The sequence below is a fragment of the Micropterus dolomieu genome, linkage group LG15, assembly GCF_021292245.1.
Source record: "Micropterus dolomieu isolate WLL.071019.BEF.003 ecotype Adirondacks linkage group LG15, ASM2129224v1, whole genome shotgun sequence".
NCBI lineage: Eukaryota > Metazoa > Chordata > Actinopteri > Centrarchiformes > Centrarchidae > Micropterus > Micropterus dolomieu.
Window position 1 is genome coordinate 3,686,243 of NC_060164.1, and position 27,434 is coordinate 3,713,676.

Below are 27,434 nucleotides of genomic sequence, written 5' to 3' on the forward strand. Positions count from 1 at the left end.
ATGTAAATGCTCCGTACTTGTATAGCGCCTTTCTAGTCTTTTCGACCACTCAAAGCACTTTTACACTACATCTGCATTCACCAGTCACACACATTCATACACTGAGCCTAAGTGCTCAAACGGAAACTAACATTCACACTCATTCATACACTGGCGGAATAGCCACCAGGGGCAATTCGGGGTTCAGTATCTTGCCCAAGGACACTTCGACATGCAACCAGGGGGAGCCAGGGATTGAACCACCAACCTTCCGATTAACGGCCAACCCGCTCTACCTCCTGAGCCACAGCCGCCCCATAAATGTATTGGGGCCAGTGTAGGTGAATAAATATTAAGATTAGATAATTAAGATTAAAGTCGTTACAAGGGAAAAAAAAATCCGTCGTTAATAATACAAAACATAAAATACTATTTTTAAATCTACCTGCATTGCGTCCACCTCAGACTACTCTTTTCTTCACACACGCCTTGAGTTTCTTACTGCAAACCGCCTCTCTCAGACACAGCTCGTCTTCTGGATTTTCCAGCCGTGATCTGTTTTCACGGCGATCTAAACCAGTGTGGTACCAAATGACATCTGCACTCCAAGACGGCACCAGCCAGTTTATACTTAGAGAGGCGTGCGTTGGGTACTGCATAGATTAGACACAGAAGCATAAATTGGCCTTAAGGCTTTTGTACGAGGGTCTTTTGTTTAATGTATTGTAAGTTTTATTTGAAAGAAAACAGTTGGTTATTTCCTATCTTCCATTTTAAGTCTTTATTTTAGTGTGTCCTCACAAACTGCTTTAATCTTCTCACCTTCAGATACAAGGTGACTTTCTTTGTCAGCAGTTTTCTAAAGTCGCCCAAAAAACCCAACTCACATTTTTGTTTTTTTCACCCGCAGCTTCATTTTCACAGCAGCAGATGTGACGTGGAGGAGGCTTGTTAATGACGTAACCATTCAAAACGATTGAGACCAGCTTGGTACTAAATTACATGGCACAGGTTTTGTCTTCTTCACTCACAGTGAAGAACTTCCATGCTGACGACATGTTTTAGCATCTGTGTGTGTGACACAGTAGTCTGTTACTGTCTGTGCCGGTGTGTGCGTGACGTGGAACACCATGCAGCACAGCATGCATGGAAATGTGTACCTTAACTTTCCTGCCATACAGACAGACTGTTCAGTCATTAGCCTCTGTGGTTTTGCATTTGAAGGAACAAGATCATATGGTAGAAGAACTGCTTAATTATTCCTCTGGCAAGCTGCCAAATGACCCTCTTGTCCTTGCCCTCCTGAAAACATGAGCATCCTCTAATCCTGTTTTGGAAGTTCAGGCACGTTAATCTCTGTTAGAAACCCTTTTATTCACAATCCCTGTGACTTTTTAATTCATCACCAAGAGAATGTGTGTGGTAGAAGAAAAATTCCCCTGCGGAGAGCAATGAATCATCCGCCTGATTTTCTGCTCTGTAAGAGATGATGGATCGTCCTATCAATCACACCTATCAATCGACCAGAGCTTTATATTATCATAAAACTTTGACGCCGTGCCATCACAATAAAATGGTCTTTGCTTAGCTGGTGGAGGGGGGGGGGTGTTTTGCCTCATCCTTTCTTGCATTCTGACTGTCAGACTTTGTCCTCAGTGCCATGATGTACATGTAAACAAGGGCATTAGGACGGTCTTTCATTTTGTCCTTTTTGATTACCACATAGCACAATCAAAGGGCAGCTTCAAACATTAAGACCTGCTGATCACTGAAGGCCAGCGTGGAGATGGTCTGTGGTTGGGTTCTTCTCGTCTCCTGCTCTCTTTTTGGTTGGTTGTTTGTGGAAGACTGAAGTCTACATGGAAGTACCTTAACTAGAACTGCCATGAGCTAATGCCGCATTACTTGAAGATGCAGATTCAACTCAATGTTAAGGCTAATAGAAACAGTGCTCAGACTTAGCCCACAAAATGACTGAGTAGGAACTGTTGTGTCAAACCACAGAGCATATTAATCTAGATATTAAGATTTAATACAGAACATATTCATCACAGGCAGAAATAAGAAAAACACAGGGGAGAGAACTAATTTGAAAATTAGCAGATTTTTGCCAGTACTGTGACAGCTCAGGATGTCTCATCAGCATGGTCCATTTGAACACACTATCCATTCATACGCAGAGATTTGTGTTGTTTTAAAACCAGTGGAAATAAGGTTCATGTGAAAACTTTAAAAATTTTTAAAGTTTGTGAATAAAATAATAGATTTGTGTCCTCGTACATTTTAGGATCACTCCCATACTAAATGATGGAATTTCTGAGTAGTTTAACTTACTCTTAAAAGAAATGTTGTCGTCTACAAGCCAAGACATGGAAAGATGTAGTTAACTGTGAAAAAGAAGCACAAAGTGAGCAAAAACGGCCTCTGGTTAAATCACTTCTATAACAACTAACTACATTTTGACTCTATCGGCATCATAGTTTTGTTTAGTTATGTTGAGCCTCTGTGTGAACAAATCAGCAACACCCTTTCTCTTGTCTCATCTGTTCCATTTTCCCATGATACTACACGTTGTACTGCATACATGACTGTTCATTAAACCAAACTCATTTTTCTCATTTCAGTGATGGGATTCTCCTCATAGTAGACTTCAGGTTACAAACAAATGCAGTTCTAAGTGTCCCAGATGCCAAACAGTGCATGAACATACAACAGGTCCTCTCTTTGCTCTCCTTGCAGTGGATCACTGTGACTTGCTGAACAGCTGTCCAGAGGACGAACCAATGACGGCCAGTGAAGATTGTCTGGACGCTGCCACTGATGAGTCCCTGCTGGAGACCAACCCCATCCAGTCACCGCTGCAGGTCTTTGCAGGAATGGGTGGCCTTGCCCTAATCGCAGAGAGGCTGCCCATGCTCTACCCTGATGTCATTCAGCAGGTGAGACTCAAAGCCTGCCACAGACACAGATCAAAGTACATGAGGCAGTTAGGGCTAAAGCATGTCAGTGTACTTTGTAAAACAGTGTTCCAAGATGTTTTTAGAAACCATCATCATGACCCAGCAGAGATCCTGCTTTCCTAAATTCACTTGTCATAATTTTCTCATCTTTACTCCTCTCACCTTTGTTAAAGTTACACTCTATTCTCCTGGATGGTTGTTCACAGGTCAGCGCCCCAGTGGTGGCCTCCGCCACACAGGAGAAGCCCAAGGACAACGACCAGTTTGAGTGGGTAACCATCGAGCAGTCGGGCGAGCTGGTGTACGAGGCACCAGAGTCAATCGCCGCCGAGCCACCACCAATCAACAAGCAGCAGTCCCAGTCCTCCTCATCATCCTCAACCTCAGTGCAGACCATGTCACCCATCCCTGCCCATTCACTGGCTGCTTTCGGCCTGTTCCTGCGCCTGCCAGGGTACGCAGAGGTGCTACTGAAGGAGAGGAAGCACGCCCAGTGTCTGCTGCGCCTGGTGCTGGGTGTCACCGACGATGGAGAAGGCAGTAAGTCTGAAAGCACTACACACCTTCATCCTCTGTTCTTGTGTCTTTTGTGTCTGACTTTTTGTTGAATATTAACCATTTATTTTACGTTTCATTAGCATACTTCTGCTCATATTATTTGATCTACTTAGTGAGATGCTCTGATTTGATAATACAGTCACACACAGCACATCAGGCCGCTGCTGCAGAGGCAGATACGGAAACAATTATTCACAACGTGTGTTTCCTTTACGTCTAATAGCAGTTCCTTCAAATGAAGCAGTGTGTAAACATTACTGCTTTTGAGCTAGGTACAGTTTGTGAACATGTTCGTTAGTACAAATGTTCTAAGGAAACTGTGTGTTATCAATTAAGAAATGTCTGTTCAATAGAGCACAGTACACTTAATGTCAAAGGCCAACACACTAATCCCTACAAAGAGCTAAAATTATTGCAGACATTATATGATGTTGAAATGTTATATACATCCCACTCAATGCTATATAACATGGTTAATATATGCATAGCCTGAAAACATTTAGACTTGATTTCAATAGATACTTTTTTATTAAATCCCAACACGTTTAGCTTAATCCTTCCAATAGCATTATGACTTCTTTTTTTGCTCATATTTAGCGTCTGTGTTTTTGTCATATCCTATGCTGGGAAAATTCAGAAACTTACAAGGTGTTGTTTTTCTCACCCAGAATTTAAGTTGTCGCAGTAGAAATTCTAGTGCACCACTTTTGAAATGCACCAACACTGATATTGGCAAACCAGTAAATCTGTCTTACATCCAAAACTTAATCAAATGCTCTTTGTGCTCTGAGTGAATTGTCTGCTTTGGCATCCTCTTAGGTCATATCCTCCAGTCTCCGTCAGCCAATGTGTTGCCCACGCTGCCATTCCACGTCCTGCGAGCGTTGTTCAGCAGCACTCCTCTGACCACTGATGACGGTGTGCTGCTACGCCGCATGGCTCTGGAGATTGGTGCCATCCACCTCATCCTGGCCTGTCTGTCGGCTCTCAGCCACCACGCCCCCCGCAACCCCAACGCCAGCACCAGTGTGTCAGAGGTATGGCCCACAACACACAGTTAAAATGATTTTGTGAAGACCTTCAGTTGAACACAGTTGTTCCCTGACCTTCAGCTGTCCCTTTTGAAGAAGGAAAGGCCCCCCAGACTGGCCTCAGAAATGTTCAACATGTTTGATTTGGTCCTTAACTACAACTTGAAAGAAGGAATAAGAACAAAAGTACAGAAACACACCTTCGCCTTCAAAACAGCATCAATTCTTTTCTTCTGTGGACTTAAACATGTATACACACAGTGTTTCGATTTAAAAGACCTTCCACTCTATTTGGGAGTGAATGCCGGTGCTTTTCCCATGTTTTGGATCATGTCTTGCTCCCTGGACTTTTGAGTCCATATGGGAACGAGAGTAAATAAAAGAAGGCTGTCCAGCTCCATGCCACAGGCTGCTCTGTCACTCTGCCTGAGTGATAGTTTCGTTCACACTGATAAAGAAACAAGGGGAAAAAGCATTCCCATTATTAATGGCTCTCTGCCTCGCTGGCCTTTACTCAAGGTCTCTTTTGCATATCTCCCAGTGAGCCTCTGACAAATAGCTTAATTGTTCAGCCCGAATGATAAGAGGCAAATAGAGTTTTGGAGAGAAATAGATGAGGAAAAGAGACATGTCCTTTGTATTATTGACACCCTCAGGGAGAGAAGCATGGGAATGGAATTGTCATGAAGAGAGACTGACTCTCAAACTCCCCTTGACTGTCCTGTCCATTAAACTGACTTTAAAGATTTCCATTGAGCCGTCTGCAGGGCCTCCACAGCACCTGGCTGAGGAAAATGAAAAGGATACGGAACTCTGCTAGAGACATAAAAGTTAAACTGCAGGTGACTGTGACAGGAGGAAGTTCCTATCAGAATCTAATCCAGTATTTTTCCAGTTTAACTGTGTGTGTGTGTGTGTGTGTGTATGGCACCCCCAAAATCGTATGATCCTCATTTCATAAAGGTTCGACTGTAAGATTGGGAGCTGAATCGGGCTACTTCACTACACTACTTAATTCAGGTTTTAGATGACCATCAAAACAATTTCAACACTGCTTTATTTGCTTATTTTTGGAATGTTGGAGGCTTTAACCTTTTTGGTTGGAAGTACAATGTTGATATTTTTTAGACAAAATTTGCTGAATTTCACTGAGTCAAATGTAACTTTTGCAAATTCCACCACCACATAGGCTTATAAAGTGGCTACCACTTTCCTTAAAACCTAGAAGGGAAATATCAAAAACTAGTGCTGGGCAACGATTTAAATTTTTAATCGCGATTAGTCGCATTGTTACTCGCAAAATTGAATAATGAATTCTAAAGTAGTGTACTGCACACTTTTGATTTTAAATGTACTGCTATATACACAAAAGTGCAAAAACATGTGGTTTGCAAGCACTTTCAACAAATAAGGTGCTTTTTACCAGCAGTATTCCCTTTACACAGTAGCAATAAAATATTTCTTGTAAATCTCAATTTAAACATTAATGTAATCAAATTAAATATTAAACCAAAGCTATTTGCCACTGCCAGGGCATTACCTTTCATCTAGCTTGTTAAAACAAGTTAACATCAGAGTCCAGTTTTCTTGGGATTTTTTCTGAGCAGGTATCAGCAGAAACATTTTTCTTTTATCAGGGAGCAGCAGAAACAGTCTATGTTCAGTAGCAAGTGTCCCTGTTACAGTGAGGTGAAGTGATCGAGCGCAAGGTATAGCGACAAGCGGTGCTCGCCTCACGCACACACCCGCCTGCTGCCGAAGTTGAATTAGCATACTTCTATCTTGAACTTCTTGTTTTGCGACGCGCAGCACAAACTATTGGAAGAGAGACTGATCCTCGCCGTTTGTGATTTCCCAGAATCTAAATAGTAATCAGCACATCAACAGGAGGGAATCCACATGGCAGAGCATCCCCGCAAAACTAAATGCAGGCCTATCAGGTAAAGTTAGCATAAGTCTAATTTTAATTTAAATTAAAAAGGCAACGGCGGTGTAGTGCACAGAAGCCGTGGTTGCTATCCATAGAGCGCCTGCCGTTCACTTACAGAGCGCTGTCTCCCTTTCTGTTCACCTGAGAGAACCTGCCGAAGCCTCCCTCCACTGCTTGTCTGGGTGGGTGATTTGCAGGCTGATCAACATCCCGCCCCTCCTGTGACCCATGGTTTGACTGTAGCCTATGTGTATTCAGAGCCAGTGAGCAACGGACTTTCAAAATAATAATTAAAAAAAACACTGCGTTAACGTGCAATAAAAAAATTGGCTGCGTTAATTAATGCGATAATGCGTTAGCATGCCCAGCCCTATGAAAAACATAAGAAAGTGGTGAATGAAAGTATCATTAATATACTATCTATGTCATTGATGACAGCCACAGATATCCAGTTGTCACGGTGGGGGGACCAGTGAGGAGCAGCAGTTGTACTGGGCTAAAGGGACTGGTTTTGGTACTGGATCCACAGCCTCAGGCTGGGACGTGGAGCAGGCCCTAACCAAACAACGGCTAGAAGAGGAACACGTCACCTGTCTACTGCAGGTCAGTCTACCCATCAATGTCACTTCATTTTAAACTGAGATTTTAGAAATGTGGTAGCTTAAAGTATTTGTACCACTTTACCTTTACCAAGGGCTGTCAGAGTTAGCAGGTAAACACATTGTGCCATATCAAAAGAATATTATGTCACATTTTTGTGTCAATTTTTATCTTGCTCAGCAGCTGTCCTTCCTGCTTGTTGGGGCTTTGTAGCTTCCATAGTACAGAAGTATTTAGAAACTTTGATGTCCCAAAATATGCCTGCTCAGGCAGTGCTTCCTCTCAGGCTTTAAGAGTAGGCGGGTGGTAGGCAGGTTGAGAAAATGTGCTGCCTTGTGCTACATTTCTAAATGTGAGAAACCATCGATAACCATTGAGAGCCATCGATATAGGCACAGGAAGATGGAAGATGTGTTGTTTGAGGTTCACCCAAACAGACACAGCCTGTATTCTGAGCCACCTACTATACTACCGGTGACCGCAGTACGTACTACACAGTGCATTTCACAGTAGTACGCAGTATGAAACTGTTAAATCGATTTATTTGCTGTATGCTAGGCCAGGCTTAGCCAGTTTTCGGTTTTAGAAAGTAAACGAGGAGGAATATACCGCATACCAGTCTGCTGGGCGGCACAGGATGAGGAATAGGAGGAATATTAATTTAAGTACCAATTACTCACATATGCTTATAAAAATGTTTTGTAATTTAATCTTGTGTGAGGAGAACAATCTGCAGCCGATCTGTAATATTTATATTATAGCTAGCTGCATCTGTCCTACATACTGCAGACTCTTTGGCATACTGCAGCTTCTGCTTTCACTTGCTTACTGCATACTACATTTAGGCCAAATCAGTACTTACTGCTAGTATAGCAGGCGGTTTCAAATACAGCCAGAGATTGTCCCATTTTGGTCGTTCTCCAGAACAGCTCACGTAAAGTCTGTACTTATGTGTATCAGTTTAAAGCTTTGTTAGACAATGTTGGAGAAAGCAGCAAGAGACAGCTAGATTTATGCAACCAAAAAATCTCACGCTACCCTTTAGTCTTCCCTCCAAAGCCACTCCCCAAAAGCACATGTTCATGTGCAGTGATGCACGGGCAGAGTGCACACAGGTAGACAGGCAGGTCTGTCAGCCAATCATTTCATTTGGACCGCATGACAAAAATAAACTGCTTCTGAAATAAATTACCTACCCCAGCTTTAAGCTAGGTGGACCAGTTTAATTCATCTTATAGTATGTCTACATTGGTTTGTTCACTAGGTCTTGGCAAGCTACATTAACCCAGCAGGCTCCAGCAGCTGCCACAGTGCTGATGCATCCTCAGCAGACAGCAGAGCCCACAACAGCTCAGCACTGCCAGCAGTGCTGCAGGAGCTACTGAGCCAGTCCTGCCTCATCCCTGCCATGTCCTCCTACCTACGCAACGACTCCGGTAGGCTTCCTGTTTTTCCACATGAAGGTTATGGCACACCAAGTAAAGGGTAGCATTGCACCATCTAGCAAGGCTGAGAACACCAGCTGCACCTACCACTCTGGTTGGCTTAGGGGAACTGCTTTAAAACTCAATGTATTTCAACGTATGGCTTGTGTTTCTCTGCCTGAAAGGGGCTTAACCAGCACAAAACAGGAGAAGGACTTCGATTGTCCTTAAACCAACAGGAGACACTCCAGTGTCCCACTGATGATTAATTATAACTTTACACTGTGACTGACAGTCCAACAGTCCAAACCCACTTCATGCAGCCACTGGCTGGGTGTGCGGAACTCTGAATATTGCCATTGTTTGGACTTTTCTCTCATGCTTTTTTTCATTCTTAACAACACCATGTCAGTTTTCATGTTAACAATTGCATTCAATATCAGGAACGCATTTGAAGAGAGACTGAAGGTGTGTGGCATTACCACTGTTTGTATGATTCTTGGCGCTGATTCTTCAAAGACTCAAAAGACAGAGAACTCTTAAACTCCAGACCAAGCCAACGCGCCACATGACTCGAGTTTGATCGCCCGACTACTCTTCTGATGTTCTCATACAATGCAAGAAAAAAGCTAGTTTATTTGAGTAAACTCAACCCACTTTACTACAGCGGTATGAACCCAAAATAAACACTTTGCTTTGATTTAACTGCAATAAACTGAAGAAAATGCAGCCGAAATAACTACAGCATGCTGCCAATTTGTTAAACATATAAATTCATGCATTGTCAGGTCTTTCAGTAAGACGACAACATTTACAATGCGATCCATCAGGTCTATGCTATGCTAACTTGTTCACAGTAAAATACAACTATAGCTGTAATCAAGTAACAGGCACATATTTTCTGAACTTACCAGGTCGTTCAACTTCCTTGCTTACTTGTCTCCAAGCAGTGTCCAGTTTTGTCTGTTTTTTGTAGAAATATGAAGTTATATCACTAGGGATGGGAATTGATAAGAATTTAACGATTCCGATTCCATTATCGATCTGGTTCCTTAGCGATTTTCTTATCGATTGTCATTGGGTGAGGGAATAAGTACAAGTTTGTGTGTATTAACTCGCTTTAATTTCTGATCAGAAGACACAGCACATAGTATACACAAATAATGTTTAACCTCAGAACAAACCTAAAAGTAGGTGAGCTATTTCTCAAAGTAAAGTCCAGGGACCCATAGCCTAGGGCAGTGTTTCTCAACCAGTATGCCATGGCACGCTAGTGTGTGCCTTGAAAGATTATCAAGAGTGCCTTAGGATTAGGAAATTGTTCATTTTCACATTTATTGGTCCAGACAAAAAAATAAATGTTTAGCTTTTTAAGCCCAACTGCCATTTTGTGCCATAAAAACTAAAAACACAGATTGAAAACAGTGAAGGAAGAGCTTGTGCCTTTCAGAGTATTAACAGTGCTCATTTGGATTCAACTTGAAACAAAATTCAACTGACGTAAAAAATACAAAGAAGTCTTCTGTAAAGATAAGACCACAACTATCAACTTTGGCAAATTAACAATTTTTGTGCAGAAAAATGATCATGTTCTCTCAGGAAGGATACGAGATCTTTCTGGACTTAGGGTGTCTCCAGCAGTGGAGAACACCCTTTCAGAAGGGGTGGAGGACACTTGGACACAGAGATACTTCTCAGCTAGAGCTGACAACACTGGCAATGTGTCACTCTTTTTCCACCACCAGAAACTGGCACTGTCTTAGGTTGGAATGGGAGGAAGGCTTCTATAAAGTTGGATTTCTTGATCCACTCTCTGGGCTGTGGAGATGGGGGCTGCTGCTGTGTGGAAAGCAGCTTGCTGTCCTCTTCTTCGAAAAGTTCCTCTAGGGCTGTCCTCTTTTTCTGCTTTACAGGTGGCGTCTGAAATTATGAAATAACCACAAGGTTTAGTCTTAAATTAAATAGTGTAATAATCCCTGCCATCTATCATCATTCATCACAATTGGCTACAATAAACTTACGTAGTCAAAAATTGAAATACCTTCTCAACTGCTTCTGTGTTTGCTGCCACTGCTGATGCCCTGACCCTGACCCAGATTTCATCCCTGTCCATTTTAGATTTAAATCTGGGATCTAACACAGTGGCTTCCTCCAGGAATGCCTGGATATCATCATCCTTAAGTTTACAATGGAGGACAAACAACACAAATTTAGAAGAAAATGTGACTGACTATAAATAACGATTAGTGTATATGATTAATCTTCATATAGTAATCCATCATTACATGTCAATTACTGTACCTGGTAACGTTTGGAAAGATCATTCCAGATGATGATCTCATTGATTGACTCCTTGATGCTCCTGACAAACGCAGAGTCGTCTTCCTGCACTGTGTAGTGTTTGCGCAGTTTCTGAAGGATTGGCGATATCTGGCCACAGGTTGGACTTTTTTCGCTGGAGACAGCAAGTGTGGATGTGTAATGCATCCTCATCAGCAGCACAAACTCCTCTGCTTTCCTCAGGTCCTCATTGCCCATTCTGGCCAGTCTGCAACATAAACAAAACAAAAAATATATATTGTATAAACAACAAACATAACCCTTTTAATGGCTATAGTCAACCAAGTGTTATATAAGTCATTTTATTACATTAGTTACTTCTCCTTCTCCATGGGCTTTCTAAGCCGTTGGTCTGTATTTGATGATGGAGAGAGTGTGAACAGTTTCCTGCTATCCAAGCTGCAGCTATAGAGTTCCATCTCGTCCTCACATCTAAAAGGAGCATGTGCTCTGCAGGCACACTCACACACACATAATTATGAGATTTCATTAAACAATGTAATATTACCATTTATCATTTTTAAATTGATCCTAATCTAATAAACTTGATCCACATCCATGTTTGCTGCGTTATCCCCAGTTTGCTGCCACCACCTTCTCTTTCACTCCAAACTCCTCCATGATCCCCTCAATCTCCTCAGCCACAGCTGTCCCTGTTTGACCTTTGTACACTGCTTTGGTTTTGAGGACTTGTTCTTCACTCTGACCTTCCATGAGATGCAATGTTACCGTGAGGTAGTGGTCTTGACTGAAACTAGTCCAAATGTAAATGCTCCGTACTTGTATAGCGCCTTTCTAGTCTTTACACTACTGCATTCACCAGTCACACACATTCATACACTGCTCAAACGGAAACTAACATTTCCTCAAACGGAAACTAACATTCACACTCACTCATACACTGGCGGAATAGCCGCCAGGGGCAATTCGGGGTTCAGTATCTTGCCCAAGGGATTGAACCGCCGACCTTCCGATTAACGGCCAACCCGCTCTACCTCCTGAGCCACAGCCGCCCGAGCCAACCATCTGCTGTGATGGCTGCATGTGTGACATGTTTCAGGTCTGTGATCAGATTGCTCTTTTCAACCCCATACCAATCAATCAGATGATTTGTTAAACTGTCTCTGTTTGGGGCATTGTATTTTGGGTTGAGAGTCTTTATCATCTCCCTACAGAAAATATAAGGAAGGACTAGGAATAAATAAAACAACTATACTGACATAAAAACATGAAACTTTTGGTCATGCATTTGTTATTTTCATTTGAAAAGACATGCTGGACAAAACACAGCAAATTAACCTACCGAAATGCAGAGGCATCTACTGTGGCAAACTGGTGCAAACCCTTTACCACAAACTTAGTCACTGCTCTGTGACATTCGTTGATCCTAGCCTCAGTCATTTTATTCTTCCCTTCCTCTGTGAACGGAGTAGCTAGAGGTGCACCAGAGCTACCTGCTGCAGCCTCTGAGACAGCCAGACTCTGGCCGTCTTCATCATCATCTAAATTTGATGGACAATGACAATGGAGATTATTCGTATAGTAGAAGTTTACACAATGAAATGGTGCTCACATTAACTAAGTAGACAGGGCCTGTCCTGCCTGGAGAGTTTAAAGTTCCCTTCTGCATTAATAACAGATGGCGTCCCGTTGGCTCCGCTGCTGCTTGACTCCCTTGTTGTGTCGTAGTAGTAGTCTATCAAACACGCGGCAGTCCTGCAAATGAATTGCATGCTGTGTGGCCAAATGTTTCTGCATATTGGAGGTAGTTCGCCCCCCTTTGACGAAATGGAAATGTCGGTCCTTTTTGTCTGGCCGTGTTCCCCAAATATAATCAAAACACATAAAAAGGAATCAATAAACTGTCATCTTAATTCAAAGCTTGATTACCCACAGAAACTTTACAAGTGTTGCAAGTGACCGCATTGTCGTCTTTGCGCGTGAAATATAACCAAACTTTAGAGCGCTCCTGCCTCGACACCATGTTTGCTGCGTTCTCAACCAAAACAACTCGGCGCGTGTTTGACGTCATGACGCATTTGCAACGAGCGGAACCGATAAGTAGAACCGTTAAGCAGGCATGCTAACGAATCCAAGTAATTGATTCACTGGGCTCCGGTTCCGAAGAAGAACCGGTTCTCGATTCCCATCCGTAAGTATCACAGAGCTGACACTATAATAACAACAGTGGAGGTTAGAAACATGGTGGCTAGCTGTGTAAGATAAGTCAACGTTTTAATCCCCAAAAATACAAGGAAAAACTTTATTTAATAAGAGTAATTACCTCTGAGCTCCTCCGGCCTGCGAACAGCTTTATCGGAGCAGAATCCGTCTGTCGGAGTTTATTTGTCCTAATGCTCCGGCGACGGCCCGGCTCTCTCCTCCAAATCTCCCCGTCACTCAGCAGCAGACTGTTGGCCAGTAGCGACTCCGTCATTCTCAGGCAATAGCGACACAGCGTGACGCGCTATTTATCGCTCGAGTTGAAAAATTTAACTAACGCAGCTGAGCTTAGACGTGATTTCCTGGAGGCAGTGAGATGTAGCCAAGAGGAAGCTGTAGCGATAGGCTTCTGGTCCTACCTTGTAAGTGCGACTAATCAGAAGCCCAGAATGCCATTAGACATGGTTGGATGACACATTGCACAACCTTGTTTGCTTGAAGCATTTGAAGATGGTTCATTGGAGATTGTTCAGCTGACAGAACAATCTCTGCTCAAGTTCAAAGTACTTGCTTGTTCTGGAGCTTTCAACCATATTGTGTTACTGTATAAGTAAGCACATCGTGAGCAATGTATAATCCAGAGTCAAATTCCTCGTATGTGTACACATACCTGGCAAATAAATCTGATTCTGATATTACACAGTCTTCATCAGCAGAGCAACAACAACCTGAGATTGTGTGGTCAACTGCTGTTGGTCAAGAATTCACTGTCAAATTAAACATTTAGGCCAACATTGTCCTAGACGTACTCAAAATCAACTTCCATAACCACTGAGCAAACTCAATCTGCTGGTGAAGCTCCTGGAGCCTCGGGTACCTGGACTTTGAGTTGAGACTGATTTGTCAAGTCAAGTCATTTTCAGTTATGTATCAATGCTACACAGTACCATTGACAGGGATATATGGCCTGTTATTTTATTAAAGAAATGCTTCTGTTTAGATTTAGAATAGATTTTACAGCAAAGGAATCAAAGGCAAGTCCGTATTCTGAATGAATAATTATTCCTACGCACATTTTCCAACTCCAAACCATATAAACTTGAATGCTCATTGGAGTTAATCATTTTCAGTTGATATGTATTTGTGTAATGAGGGAGGGTGTGGCGAAAATGAATGACCTTATATCAAGGTGTGCTTGATTATTAGGCAGCTTCATTACTTCAGGTAAAATGGGCCAAATCGTTTTGTTGGGATTAGTCAACTGGGTCACAAAAAGCGCATGAAGAAAAGGCACAAATTAACTGCAGAAGACTTGAGTAGAATTAAACGTGAAGCAACCAGGAACCCATAATCCTCCAGTGCAACCATACTCCAGAACTGCAACCTACCTGGATTGTCAAGAAGTACACGGTGCTAAGTGCTCAGAGACGTGGCCAAGATCAAGAAGGTTGAAACACGACCACTACAGAATAAGATTGACAAGTTGAAGCGTCAAGATTGGGCAAAGAAAACCTGAAGAGAGATTATTCAAAGTTTTTATGGACCGATGAATCGAGAGTGATGGGCACAGCACCACTTCGACTTGAGCGCCAGAAAGGTGGAGGAGGGGTAGTGGTATGGGCTGCTAACATTAAGGATTAGACAGTCGGACTTTTCGGGTTGAAGATGGACTGAAACTCAACTCCCAAACTTACAGCAACTTTCTGGACGATGCTTTCTTCAAGCAGTGATACAGCTTTCAAGAAGGCCGTGATCTTTATGTAGGACAATGCTCCATTAAGCTGCGTTTCAACCAAAGGCACTATACCCCAGAACTAGCAATCTTTGGAGGAAGTCACTGTTTTTCCACTGGAGGGACTAGGGTCTAAATGTAGTGCTAGGGTCTTTATTTTACCCCCCAAAAGTCCCTGCTCGGGGGGTAGAACGTTCCGAAAGTACTAGTACTTTGGGGGGGTGGGGCTTGCCTTGCAGTGAAATTCTGAATGGGCGAGTAGGCTACTGGTTTTAACTGGAGAATGTCCGGTGTTTGTCTACGACTCCTCTCTTTTCCACCTTGTTTGCAAACCAATAAATCACAATCAACAGTCACACAAGTCTCGCTGATGTCCGCCTGAGATCAAACGTCGGCATTAAATGTGTTGCTTGGAAATAGCAGCCAGCATGCAGCGGTGTGTTTACAGCGAACAGCTGATGGAGTTGCGCAAAATACTGTCTGGAGTTGTTGTTTTAAGTTTTTACACAGAGCTGAAGACGGTCTCCTCTTCTCCAAAACAAGCAATTACAGCTGATTACAAGAGGTAATAAAGCTCGTTAGAAATCACGTTCCTCCGATGCTCAGGCGACACAGACGTGTGCTGCAGCTGATCTGCTGCTCTTGTCGGCTGGAAGTGTTTTAATAACCGTCCAAACTGGAGTTATTTTAAGAACTCGATGGCTTTATCCAGTTTGTTATTAAATGTGTAACGATCTTTATCGTGTATCTCTTCATTATACTCCCACACAGAAAAGCTGTTTTTAATGGTCAAGCGTAGCCTGTAGTTTTTCATTATATTCCAATCAAATCTGATGTTCATTTATAAATGTTGCTCATGGATAGTGGTTACTAAATGATGCCTGTGCCTCTCTTTGTACGGCGTACAGGCCTACAGCCTACGTCAGCTGGTTAATTTGCCTAATCTTCGCAGGTCCTGAACCACGGTGGAAATGCACACAACAGTGGGCTGAAGGAACCTTTTAGTTCCTTGAAAAGAGGAAGTCTTAAAAGTCTTCTGGTCGAAAAACGGCTTTTCGTTCATCCATGTACTCCACTGCTTGACTAGTCAGCAAGGGCTTCAAAGATGCCCAAATAATGACCTGGCCTGCTTCCTCACCTGACTTGAAGATTATTGAGAACTTGTGGGTCTTTGTCAAATGTTGGATTTACAGTCAGGGATGACAATACACCTCTTTGAACAGCATTTGGGAGGCTGTGGATTAAAGTTGATAGTAAACAGATCAAGAAACTGACAGACTCCATGTATGGAAGGCTCATGGCAGTTATTGAAAAGAAGGGTGGCTATATTGGTTAAGTAATTTTTATTTAATTTTCATTTTGTGTTATGATTTAAAAATTGAGAATAAACAAGTAATTTGAAATTATTTTTGTAATTTAATTCAGTGGCCTAATAATTCTGCACACTTGAGGCTTGTCAGCCACTCGCTTATAATTTTGTATTCATACTCAAGAATGAAAAGACCAGCCCATCCACTTTGATCAGTTCTTCTCGTGTCAGTATTGTTGTAAATAATGTTGAGCAAACTGGATCAAAGCGGATTCAAATGTTTTTTGAGAGGATAGCAGCATAGCCCCTGTAGATTTGATAAAAGCCTGTCCTCATTGGTGTAGTATAATATGATACTGTTATGGTGTAAAACTGTGCAGCTGTAACCAGATTTATTTTGCACATGGTCAGGTAATCCCTTGTTCCCTCGGTCTGCTTTTTCAGTCAGACCTCTGGCCTGGCAATGAGCTTCCATCAGAGCTCTCAGGGCTTTAGCACTGTTCAGGTCAGGTCAGTCCATTGCTTATATACTGTCTTGGTTCCTTGGGGGCTTTCTGGTTATTAGTGCTGGGCTGACCCTTTGTAGTCTGGCTGCAGTCACGCTTCAGACTACTCTTTCCATTTGTGCTGTACTTGATGACGGTTTTCACACAAAGTAACAAAACGCAAACAGCATTTCTGTCCATTAACAGAACAGTGTGCAAACTGGCCAAATAAATAACATTTTTGTTGCCTCTGATCAGCCCAGAGCCACTTAGAGCCCAGTGTGTGCCACTTCTTTGCGCTAATGCTGCTGCGGTGTTTCAGTCTATGTGAGCATACTGGTGTGTGTTAATGCACCCCTGGACTCATAATTAAATAACAGCTGATAAAAGTATTGTGGGTTTTGTAATTGCTCCTCATTATCTGGTAAGCGCCTCGACACACGCTTACGTGTGTGTGTGTGTGTGTGTGTGTGTGTGTGTGTGTGTGTGCAATATGAATTTTATAGCCCATTGTTTGATTATGTATCACCACATGCTCTGAGGCATCACCATAAGGATGACACATTTTCCTTTACAGTCTATGCATTTACCACTCAATGTAATAACAAATGGCTAATAACAAATTATACTGTGCTAACTAGCCATTGCACATAGCTAATTGAAACCATGGTGCAGCCAGTCAAATGAAAGCTCGGGGCCCTTTGACCACCTTCTGTACAGGAGCCAGGTGCCCAGGAGCTCTGAGCTGTCAATAAATGAAGAAGCTGCCTGTAATCAAAAACTGGGAGAACCGAGAGCCCCCCTGCTCTTCTCAGGTCAGAAGAGCTGGTAGTGGGTAAATAGATGATTATGCTCTATTCATTGCACAGCAAGATGAATGAATAATAGCATCAGACATGCAGGCTGTAATTGTTGCAGTATGCATGCATGCATGTCTGGTAAGGAAAAGAGTGGCAGTCTGTGAACATCTTGCCTTTACTTTTAAGCAGCCACAAATCCACATTTCTAAACATATCTAAATTCTATTTAAGATTTCCAGTAGAGGCTGACCAGTGAACATTTTCAAACCACTCACTCTTTCTTTAAAAAAAAATATTATATTAAATTATACCATATATATATATATATATATATTAGTGTCAAGTACTCTGTGACAAATAAATAATATATAGGCCACAGCTAAAGTGCTTCACATTGTGTCAAACAAATAATAGATTAAGTAATTACAGATATGTCTTCCTGGCTGTCCTTTGCGGCTTCAGCTGCCACAGCAGCCCAGGCTAAAGCCTGGAAATATTCAAAACAAACTCATTGAATAGTTAATCACAGTGGTCGGACTGTTAAGCTTTCCAATGTGTGTTTTCGAAAGTTTATAGGTACGCTGTTTTGCTAATACCTCTGGTCCAGACTGTCTTTGTGCCTCCTCAGGAAAAGCCCTTTTGAGTCTTCTTCATCTGGATTGAGGGAGTAAACTTTTAGCGTCAGAGTTAAAGAATTAACATTATCCACTTCCACAAGCAGTCGATATTGACTAGCAGCTATGGACAGCATGTTGACCTCGACAGCCCAGAGTGTGCACAGAGACAATGGGTTATTCTATATATTCTATAGACTGGTCCATCTGAGAGCGGGGAGAGGAAGGGCTGAGTGAATCGATGGGCTGCACGCCTCTCTACAAAGAAATACAATTTTACCCATTTTAAATAGTAATGAAGAAAATCTATATGTGGTGGTCAGTGTTGATATTGTGGGGGGGGACCCACAGATAAATCAATGTAAGAGAAACACTGTAAATAAATGATAGTTGGTGTACAAATGTCACAGTGTCAAGGAAAACATGCACTAAAGCAAACCCTGGTTATGATCTAAACTCCGGCTGCTTTGTCAAGCCAAAGAGGAGGTTTTCAGGTAAAACTATTATTGTGTTTAATTGCCTCGTCACACATATGATGATGATGTTATATTCACTAATCTGTCGCTCTTTGAATTAATTTATGTCTGTCGATGAGATGTTTGCTAACTAAATTGGATGTGTTGCCTCTCAGTCTGCGTGGGTTTAAAACATCTGATAAGTGAAAACAAATGTCTGTGCAGAAATGTCAAACAAGAGCTAATTTAGAAACTGCGTCATTACATAGTTTTAAAAGAAAAAAATGAATGCGTATAAATTATTGGCTGTAATTGGGTTTAAAGCACTCACATATTGATTTATAGAGGTTTCATTTGAAGCTCACAGTCTTCAGTTTCCGTTTGTGTATGACATCTAACCAAGTAGTGAAAGATGAGGTATGTGTGTAGTGCATCACAGGAAACTGCAAATAATAATAATAAAGTATTTTGTTTCATATGAGTTTTGGCTGAGCAAGTTAGTAGATGCTTATGCGGGGGAATGTTGGGAGGCGTTGGAACCTGCATAGCATCTTGCATTCCTCTATTTTATGTGGACCTCCCAGGGCTCGGGAATTTCAGTCCTGTGTGGCGACCTCGGCTTGAGTCAGAGGTTTCTCCTTCCATAAGCAGGCTGATGACAGAGTTTCAAAGGTGGAGGGGGACACGGGTATGAGATGCACTGGATGTCCCAGTGCATCATTAGTTTTCCTTCTTTTTGAAAAGACCGTAAACCAAAAACATTGAAGTTATGTTTAATCATTTATTTACATAAAAACTCCACTCAATCGTCGAGGCTGCCAAAGAGATAAAAGATATGACTTGTACACTGAAAGATCTACTTAATAAAGTATTACATTTCTCCATACCTCATCACATCCCACATGTTGAAATGGTACTGGACTCACAAAAACCCTTTGTCATTTCCAAACATGCACTATTCAAAAAGCCTAGATTAAAAGAGCAACCCCTTGGTCATTAGAAAGCTTAGAAATAAATGCACATCATCTGTGAGAAATGACAAATCTAATTATTTATTTAGACTTAATTACTAGTTCATTTTCAAAATCTTCAAAATTGTGGAAAGCACTAAATTCAGTTGGATTCCATTTCATGATTCATCATGGGACGGGGAAAAAAAACAACGTGAGCGGGTAGGTAGTTTAGTCATCTTAAAGTGTGGCGTGGGTGGTACTGGTGTATTCGTTCCACAAGCCGCAGTGCACCAATCACAGTAGTTTTCTGTGGTGAGTGTTTTCACTCATCTGATTGATCACCGTTTTAAAAGCTGTTTGAGCGTGTCAAATTTTCCAAAAATCTTTTTAAAAGCTTTGACAATATTTTAAGGCCCTTGCCTAGTGTCTTGATACTAGAGTCTTCTCTTCCATCGTTCTCCACTGGTATCAGTGAAGGTTTACTATATAATGCTATCCTATCTTAGCTAGCCAGGGTAATGTTTTACATATACATGACATATACTCATTCCATCACAATGCGCATATTTCCTTGTGTTTGGGAGTCGACCCACCTAACTCTGTTATATAAAGAAGGCAATAGAAAGGATCTAGATTACAGACCAATCTCCAAATGATTTTGTATAGCAAATATTCTGGAACCTTTGGTAGATAACCAACTGAAGTCCACACCAATCTGTAATTAGAGCTAATTATTGCACACATTATTACAGCTATTACGTTAATTACAAATAAAATAGTATCTGCTTTAGACAATAAGTTATGTTGTGCTGCCCTTTTATATAGATCTGTCAAAAACATATAATACAGCTGATCATTCGTTGCTCTTACAAAGGTTATGCAGTATTTGCATTTATGGAAAGGCTTGGGATTGGTTCCAGAATGATTTGTTTGAGAGACTTCCTTGAGTAATGTTGGGGAATGTCCAGTCTGAGTTCTTGCTGGTAACAAAGTGTTCCACAAGGCTCAATTAGGGTCCTGTCCACCATATATATCAATGATACTGTCTCTTCAGTGAGTAACCTGAAACTTCCTTTTAATGCATTACAAGATGCCCCTTATTAATCTAAACTGGTACTTAATGGAAATTTTAAAAAATGAATGCAGTTTATAAGAGACGGAGGTGTTGATGATATGCATATATCGACTACAAATGTATCTTTCAATGAGAGAGTTTCTGAATAGAAATATTTTGGCATCTGGCTAGGTGGGTACATTTAAATACCATATAGACAATCTGCAGATGCTGTTCCGTACACTCTTAAAGCCCTAGATGCGGCCTATCCTCAGATTTATTACTGATGATAGCTACAGTATCCACCATTGTATCATAAGTGGGTTGATCTTCTCTGGCAGAGAGCGTAATTAACATTGGTATTTGTTTATCCATAAAGCCCTTGTTGGAAAGCTACGCATTATGCCAAAATACACCTGGGTTAACCAGGTTTTGATCCTGGATTTATTTTCCCGAACATCAAAAACTTTTTGATTTAGTTTTTTTCTGAGATTATATCACACATTCCCATCTTACTGCTTCTATGCATAAATTCAGTGACAGGAAGTGAGCTCTTTGCACACAACTACTGTGACCCAGTTTAAAACAGAAGCGAACCAAGGAGCTTGACAATTAACAGCACTTGGGGCTTTAATGAACAGTGGCATAGCTATCAAACACTTGTGCTCTCTAGATGGGATTACATTTGCTGTAAACTGCAAAATCACCCTTCCCTAGAGAAATAAATCCCCTCCAAAAGATCCTCATTTCTCCTTTCCCCGTTTGCCTCTTAGCATTACCTTGCCTACCAGCACACAGGCCTTCATTTCTAACTGCTGTTCCCTCCACTGCCTGAAAGATCCGCCGGCCCAGTCAGCCTAGAAATATTTCTCCACATTAATCATCAGTGTCTTGGCAAAGGCTTTTGGGATGTATTACATTTTCCCGCCGTTGCTGGCACTCCATCACAGGAAGCTAAGCCATTAGTGAGAGGTAATACCTTTAAATGTCACCAGTGCTAATTGATCTTAATTGAAGAATGGATTTCTTGCACGTTTTGTTTGAAACTAAATGGTTTCCAGAACTGATGTGGGAATTTTTTGTTTGCTTAACATCCACTTTCTTTCTGCAACTCCGTTCGCCTTTCGACTCATCCAGGACAGGTCAGATTTTAATTTAATCTACAATCTGCCGCAGGTGACACCATTTAGGTAATGGCTATTTTGGTCCATCATTCATGTTGAGGGGACTTGTATATGATGTTGGACGGTATTCTGAACATGAGTGGCCTGTTGGAGGGTTGTTGGTAATGATTCATCGCTCCAGATACGATAAAGACCATGTGGAACTGAAGGCAGTCCCTGCATTGCTATGTTTTACGGAGCCTTTGAATGAGTGTGTGTCTATGTGGACATTGGGGTTTCAGTAGTATAGGCTGATTCAGGCGTTTCCATTTGCTGGCTAAGAAAATAATGTTTTTGGTAGAAAAGGAGTTCTATATACAAACTAACTATACACACTTCAAGGATTTCCCCCATCACGAGAGTCAGTACAAGGTGAAAGCTAAACAAGCCACCACACCACCTTCATTCATTACCACTCCTACCCAGAGGATGTGCAATTTATCTCCGCTCACCTGTGGAAATGTTGATTATATTACCACAGGCTTTTCTGCTCGCAGGTGAAATGGGTAGATGGGCGCATTCAAGTAGATGGGAGCAGGGAGGGGAGGCGGGTGCCACCAACATTGATAAACGCTGTAATTACAGGAGCTGTCGTGCGCCACCTCCCCCTTGTTTATGCTGTCAAACATGCGTGTTGGATCGTATTGAAGACTTTTGTTACTCGTGTTTTCAGAAAACGAGCAGTCCTTTGAAGCTCAAGCTGGCAAGAAAAAAACTCCTTTCGTACTCTGTGACTTTCGGTTGAGATGTAGTATGCATTAGCCAGAAAAGGGGAACTATTTTCTTAAAATTACGAACATGCAACCATGAAGATACCTTTTGAATCCTGATTTCTGTCCCAGTCACGTGAAAGCATGTTCCTTGCATATGTAATTAAATAACCCCCTTGATGATCCTCACACTTTATTTTTTCACATGCACTCCTTCTCACAGATAAGGCTCAAGGCTATACTTATTGATATGTGGGTATGCTGGTGTTTGTTGTTCAAATGTCCCCTATTGCCCAATACATCTAGACTGTATTAAACTACTTTTAAATGTCTTTGTTAAACCACTCCTTTCACCAAAAGGTGGACAGAGATGCAGAAAAAGAAAAGTAGAAGATAGGTCCAGTTTCATCTTGCATATCAGCTGCATTGTTTAATTACAAGTTGATCTTGTTCTTTGATTTCTATCAGATGTAACAGACCTGTTATTTATAAAAATAATATCTCCCTTTATTTGGATTTTCACATTTTGGAGGTTTCTTTATGTAGCATTTCTAGAAATTCATCCTCAACAAGATGTTTAATTTGTAGCACATATTTTTTTAAATAGAAATGTGAAATTTATTTTTGATTGTTATTTGTGGGATGAGGGCATTTTGAGACGGCCTGTTATCAGTGTAGCAGCGTCCAGAGCCACACTTCTTGGGAAGGGTACTCTTTGACAGGGGCCCTGAAGCCATACCATTTTTGGCCGTGAAGACTGATTGAATATGCTGGCCAACAGTGTCTCAAGAGCTGCTTCCATCGTTCTCAGTTTAGTTGGTATTTCTCTTTTAGAATTGTTTTGCTTAAAATCCCTTTCAGGAAAGGCGCAGTTACTGTCCCACCAACTTGAAAATTAAGTGAAAATAAACAGGAAAGCATTGGTGTTGTCCACAAGACCATCTTGGCTCGTGTTTCCAGGGAGTCCAGCAATCAGAGAAAATGAGATCAAAGCCAAGTTTGTATTTCCTATCAGGCCACAGGGGTTGGGGGGGGCTTGCTCGTGTCCATCTGTCTCTGCTCACAGAGATCCTAGCATAGCCCTGTTCCTGCCATCTCTTCCAACCCTTTGTTATCTCCCTGGCTCATGGCTGTGACTTGGCAATATGGCTTCTTCATCCTTAGCCAGTCTGTCCAGTTTCCTCCTCTCTCTGGGAAGGATGTTCATGTCAAAGTTCTCTCCCCAACACCTATCACTTTCTGATGAACCCGTCCTTCGCTACTGATCACTTAAATTGTTTTATTAAAAGTTTTATCTGATGGCAGGTTATTAGGAATCCTATATCTTTTGCTTTGCACTTCACAGTGTTGTATAGATGTAAACAAAAACAATTACAAAGAGGTTAAGGAATGTACCAATGATGCCTAACATGGCCAAAATGGACTCCTCCTGCTCCTCCTTGACCTCTAGTGCCCGCACGTCCTCAAGGGTGATGACTGTGGTGCCCATGATCCTGATGCTCACCTAACCTGGCAAGGGGACACTGATCTGGAATCAAAGGAAATTATGGAGACCATGTCAGAAGGTGTCACACATGCATACAAAGCTACAATAGAACTTGGTCTGCATGGACATGCTGTTTTCAAGGCTGTGTTGCTTCTTTTGTCCTCGTCCTCCTGCTAATCTACCAGTTTTTGCACAAAAACCAGCCCCAAGCAGCTTTGCCAAATCAGCTCTGGGTTCAGACAGCCCTACCAATGTAATTCCCCCACCAGAAAGAAATCATTGGCAAATCAAACAAAACAATGGCCATTCAGTGGAGCTCCTCGACAACAGCGAGCTTGATGCCAGCACTCGCTCAGCCTCATCCTTGGATTATTTACTGCTGCCATTTGCTACCCCCTCACACCTGCCCACCTCTTTTGTTTTGCCTTTAATGATTAACCACCCCCCACCCCAAGTCCTTGTAAGTAGTTATTCTAAGCATAATTCCCACCACCCCTACGGAGGAATCTTAGGAAAAGAGCTGGAGATGGTGTCATCTCCAAGAAACAAAAAGCAAAAAGGTAAACAGGATCATTCTTGGCTTGAGTGCATAACAATGTAACTACAATCATCTGGAACCCTGCAACTCATGTAAAATGAGTGTATAAATTCACTGAATAGCTGAAATAAGGAAATTACAGACACAAAAAAAATAGTATATAGTATAAAGAAAAGGTGGCTTACCCTAAGGCGTCTAAGGTGTAAGACATCATCATCCGGCATGCTTTTTGGATCCTCACTGGAAAACCATGAGGAGAGATACTGGCTCTGTAGCCACAGTCCCAGTGGCTGTGAGCGACAGACAAAGTGACGGAGAGAGGAATAGAAGGCAGCAGTGCCACAGCGGCTTTGCTGTGCTCAGCGACGCTTCCAGTGAAAACCTCCTTGTGTCACTTCTCCAGTCTTTAGCGCCACCTGTCACATACAGCAACCCCCTGCCCGCTCCCCCCCCCCCAGATTCCTTTAGATTTAGTTTGCCCTCACAAGTCTTTCCTGTCAGGTTTTTGTCGGCAGGTTAGTGCTGCTGCTAAAGCGCTAGCATCCTCTTTTCAGGGGGTGAGGAGAACGCCCCTCCCCATTTGCCCCCTTCCACCTCCCCATCTTTCCTCTCATCCTCCCTGTATGCTCCCTCTCTTGAGTTCCCTGTCACTGTTTTGCCCAAACTCCTACACACGACTCCTCTACCTCCCACCCCACCTTATCAGTAAAGCTACACACCCCCTTGTTCTGTAGCCTCCCTTGCTTCAGACTCTTCTGAGGAACAGAAGTGGCTTTCAAAAAATCCTCTTGCTTATCACTGAAGCCCCCTTCCCAACACTGTGCATGATTATATCTGTAGGATCAGCCGATAGTGTCTCAATGACACTCAGCCGCCACTGAGCTAAAAGAACAGGCAAGTCCCTGAATTAGTCGAGTCTGGCATGTGATATTTCAGAAGATGAGGAAAAGCTGTAAAATCCCATTTAGCTGGCGTCTGTAGAGAGGCAGAGGTAGCCGGAGTGCCCGACAGTTGTTATGGCATTATGGATCTGCATCTACCGCCAGAGACAGCATTACGGTAGGTCTCCAACACCAGTTAGTCACCATCGGAGGACTGTGCATTGCATAACCAAGCAGAATGATGTTGAGAGAGGGAGGACGGATCCTGATGGCTGTGGCAATGAAGGAGCATGAGAATGAAAGAGAGGAGGAGGAGGAGGAGGAGGAGGAGGAGGAGGAGGGAGGGGGAAATGACATTGCTCACACTAACTGTTGTCTCCTCCTCTCCCGCTGCTTTAGAGGCTGGCTGAGCACACACACATGCACACACCCGTATAGCTACCACCTAAACAACACAAAAGAAAAAAGAAACAAATCCATGAAGGAGGTGAATTCAGCCACGCTGCACTCTGAGTTCAGTCGAGCCCATCATCAGCTGCTGTTATTCTGGCAGACCTGTGGAGAGGGGAGGAGGAGGGGGCAACAATAGGAGGCAGCAGGGAAATAAAGGATGGTCGAGGCTGGCTGGAGGACAAAGACGGAGGCAGCGGAAAGATGTGGGGGTTTGTGTACACAGATATTTATCTTTAAAGAGTGACTTCTGAAATAAAGACGCCATGCCTGCTGAGCCGTCTATGCTCTTCTTTTGCTGTCTAACTTCCCCATGCTTTTTTTTTATTTCTTAATTCTAAATCTTTGTGCTATACCCTTGGCTTGTGAAATCTACTTCACTATCTCCGCAGCACCAAGTTGAGTTACTTATGGTTAGTTTCTCCCAGCTCCGTGATGAATTGTTGAGGTTAATAAATGTGGAAAACTGCATTCCCTTCCAGTTTATGCACTTACGCATAGGTCAGCGCAGTTGGACTGCACTTCTTAATGTATGTCAACAGGCTTCTTCTCCAGTCAGCTCATTTCTTCTTGCATTATGACTCACCCTCACTCCCTCCCTCTCCTTCTCCCTTCGTTCATCCTGTTTGTTATTTTTCAGATGGGCTGCAAATGTGCCCCCTAAGCCAAAAACACAGGACAATACATTGTACATACAATTTTAGTTAGACGTTAACAGGGCGACACCTGTTGGCATCACAACTGTTTTGATATTGATGAAATGAAACTGTTTGTTCATGTTTGATTTGATGAAGCCTTCAGTGACCTTTATTTCAAATTCTACATGTCTTATTGTCACAGCAATGAATCACTCACAAAGGACATAGCAGGATTTATCTTCTGTAAGAGTTACAGGTACACTGATTAAAAATCACTGTCTATCTCAGTGCTCCCATGCCTTTAGCGTTTATATGTGCGACTCCACTGAAACTTCCTCTAGGTCACGACATGTTAGTTATGGGTGCTAACCAGGTGAAGAAAAGATAGGTCTTTAGCTGCTAGATTTTATTGCTATTGCCCTTTTTTTTTTAGACTGGCCGTCACGTTAAACTTAATACCTGTCAACGTGTAGGGGCCTCATAAGCCGAGAGATGTTCAGATCAAACGTATACAGGGCAGCACCTGGGTTGATTCATCACGCCACCTTAATAAACTATACTTCCCTTTAAAACACAAAGCCTTGCAGTTCTACCAATATAAACCATTTTAAAATCTCCACAGCCTTCATCTGAACAATGTTTGCCCTGAAATGGGGATATAACTGTCAAAGTTCATAGACAGAACAGTATTTTTTTTGCTAGTCACAATTATTAGCTTAAGTCTAATGGCATTTACACTGCATAGTAATGTAAATGTAAGTTGGTATCAACTCAAGTAGCATTCACCCATTCCAGGGGCCTGACTTCACCTGTTTCCATCCGCCCTCGTGGATAGAAGAGAGGAGAGAATCTAGCACGACTGTAAATCACAGCAAAACGAAGTGAAGACTCAAAACAATTGCACATAAAAGGTAAATAACATAAATTAGACACTGAGGTGGAGACGGTGTCAACCAACGCTACTAACTACCTAGAATATGTGTGATAATCATCGTTTTTCAGTACTTGAACTTTTACTTGTAGGGCTAGTATACTTTCGAGTTAACTAATTTATTTCCCATTGAGTGAGATTTCTGTTATTTTACCAGTGCATTACAGTGATTAAGATAACTTTTGGATGGGTTGCTTCACTGTGGTGAATTATGCTAGTTAGCTAGCTTAATACCCGTCCTGTTTATAAA

General features: G+C 42.1%; 1 protein-coding gene across 1 annotated transcript in view; it reads left to right on the forward strand.

Annotated features, from left to right (window-relative positions):
• Window positions 1-27,434, forward strand: part of birc6 (baculoviral IAP repeat containing 6) — a 137,552-nt gene that overhangs the window by 73,676 nt on the left and 36,442 nt on the right. The window contains exons 59-63 of the mRNA XM_046071381.1: window positions 2,719-2,918; window positions 3,146-3,479; window positions 4,317-4,534; window positions 6,897-7,061; window positions 8,323-8,494. Coding sequence (XP_045927337.1) covers window positions 2,719-2,918; window positions 3,146-3,479; window positions 4,317-4,534; window positions 6,897-7,061; window positions 8,323-8,494 — 1,089 coding nt within the window. The remainder of the gene's footprint in view (window positions 1-2,718; window positions 2,919-3,145; window positions 3,480-4,316; window positions 4,535-6,896; window positions 7,062-8,322; window positions 8,495-27,434) is intronic.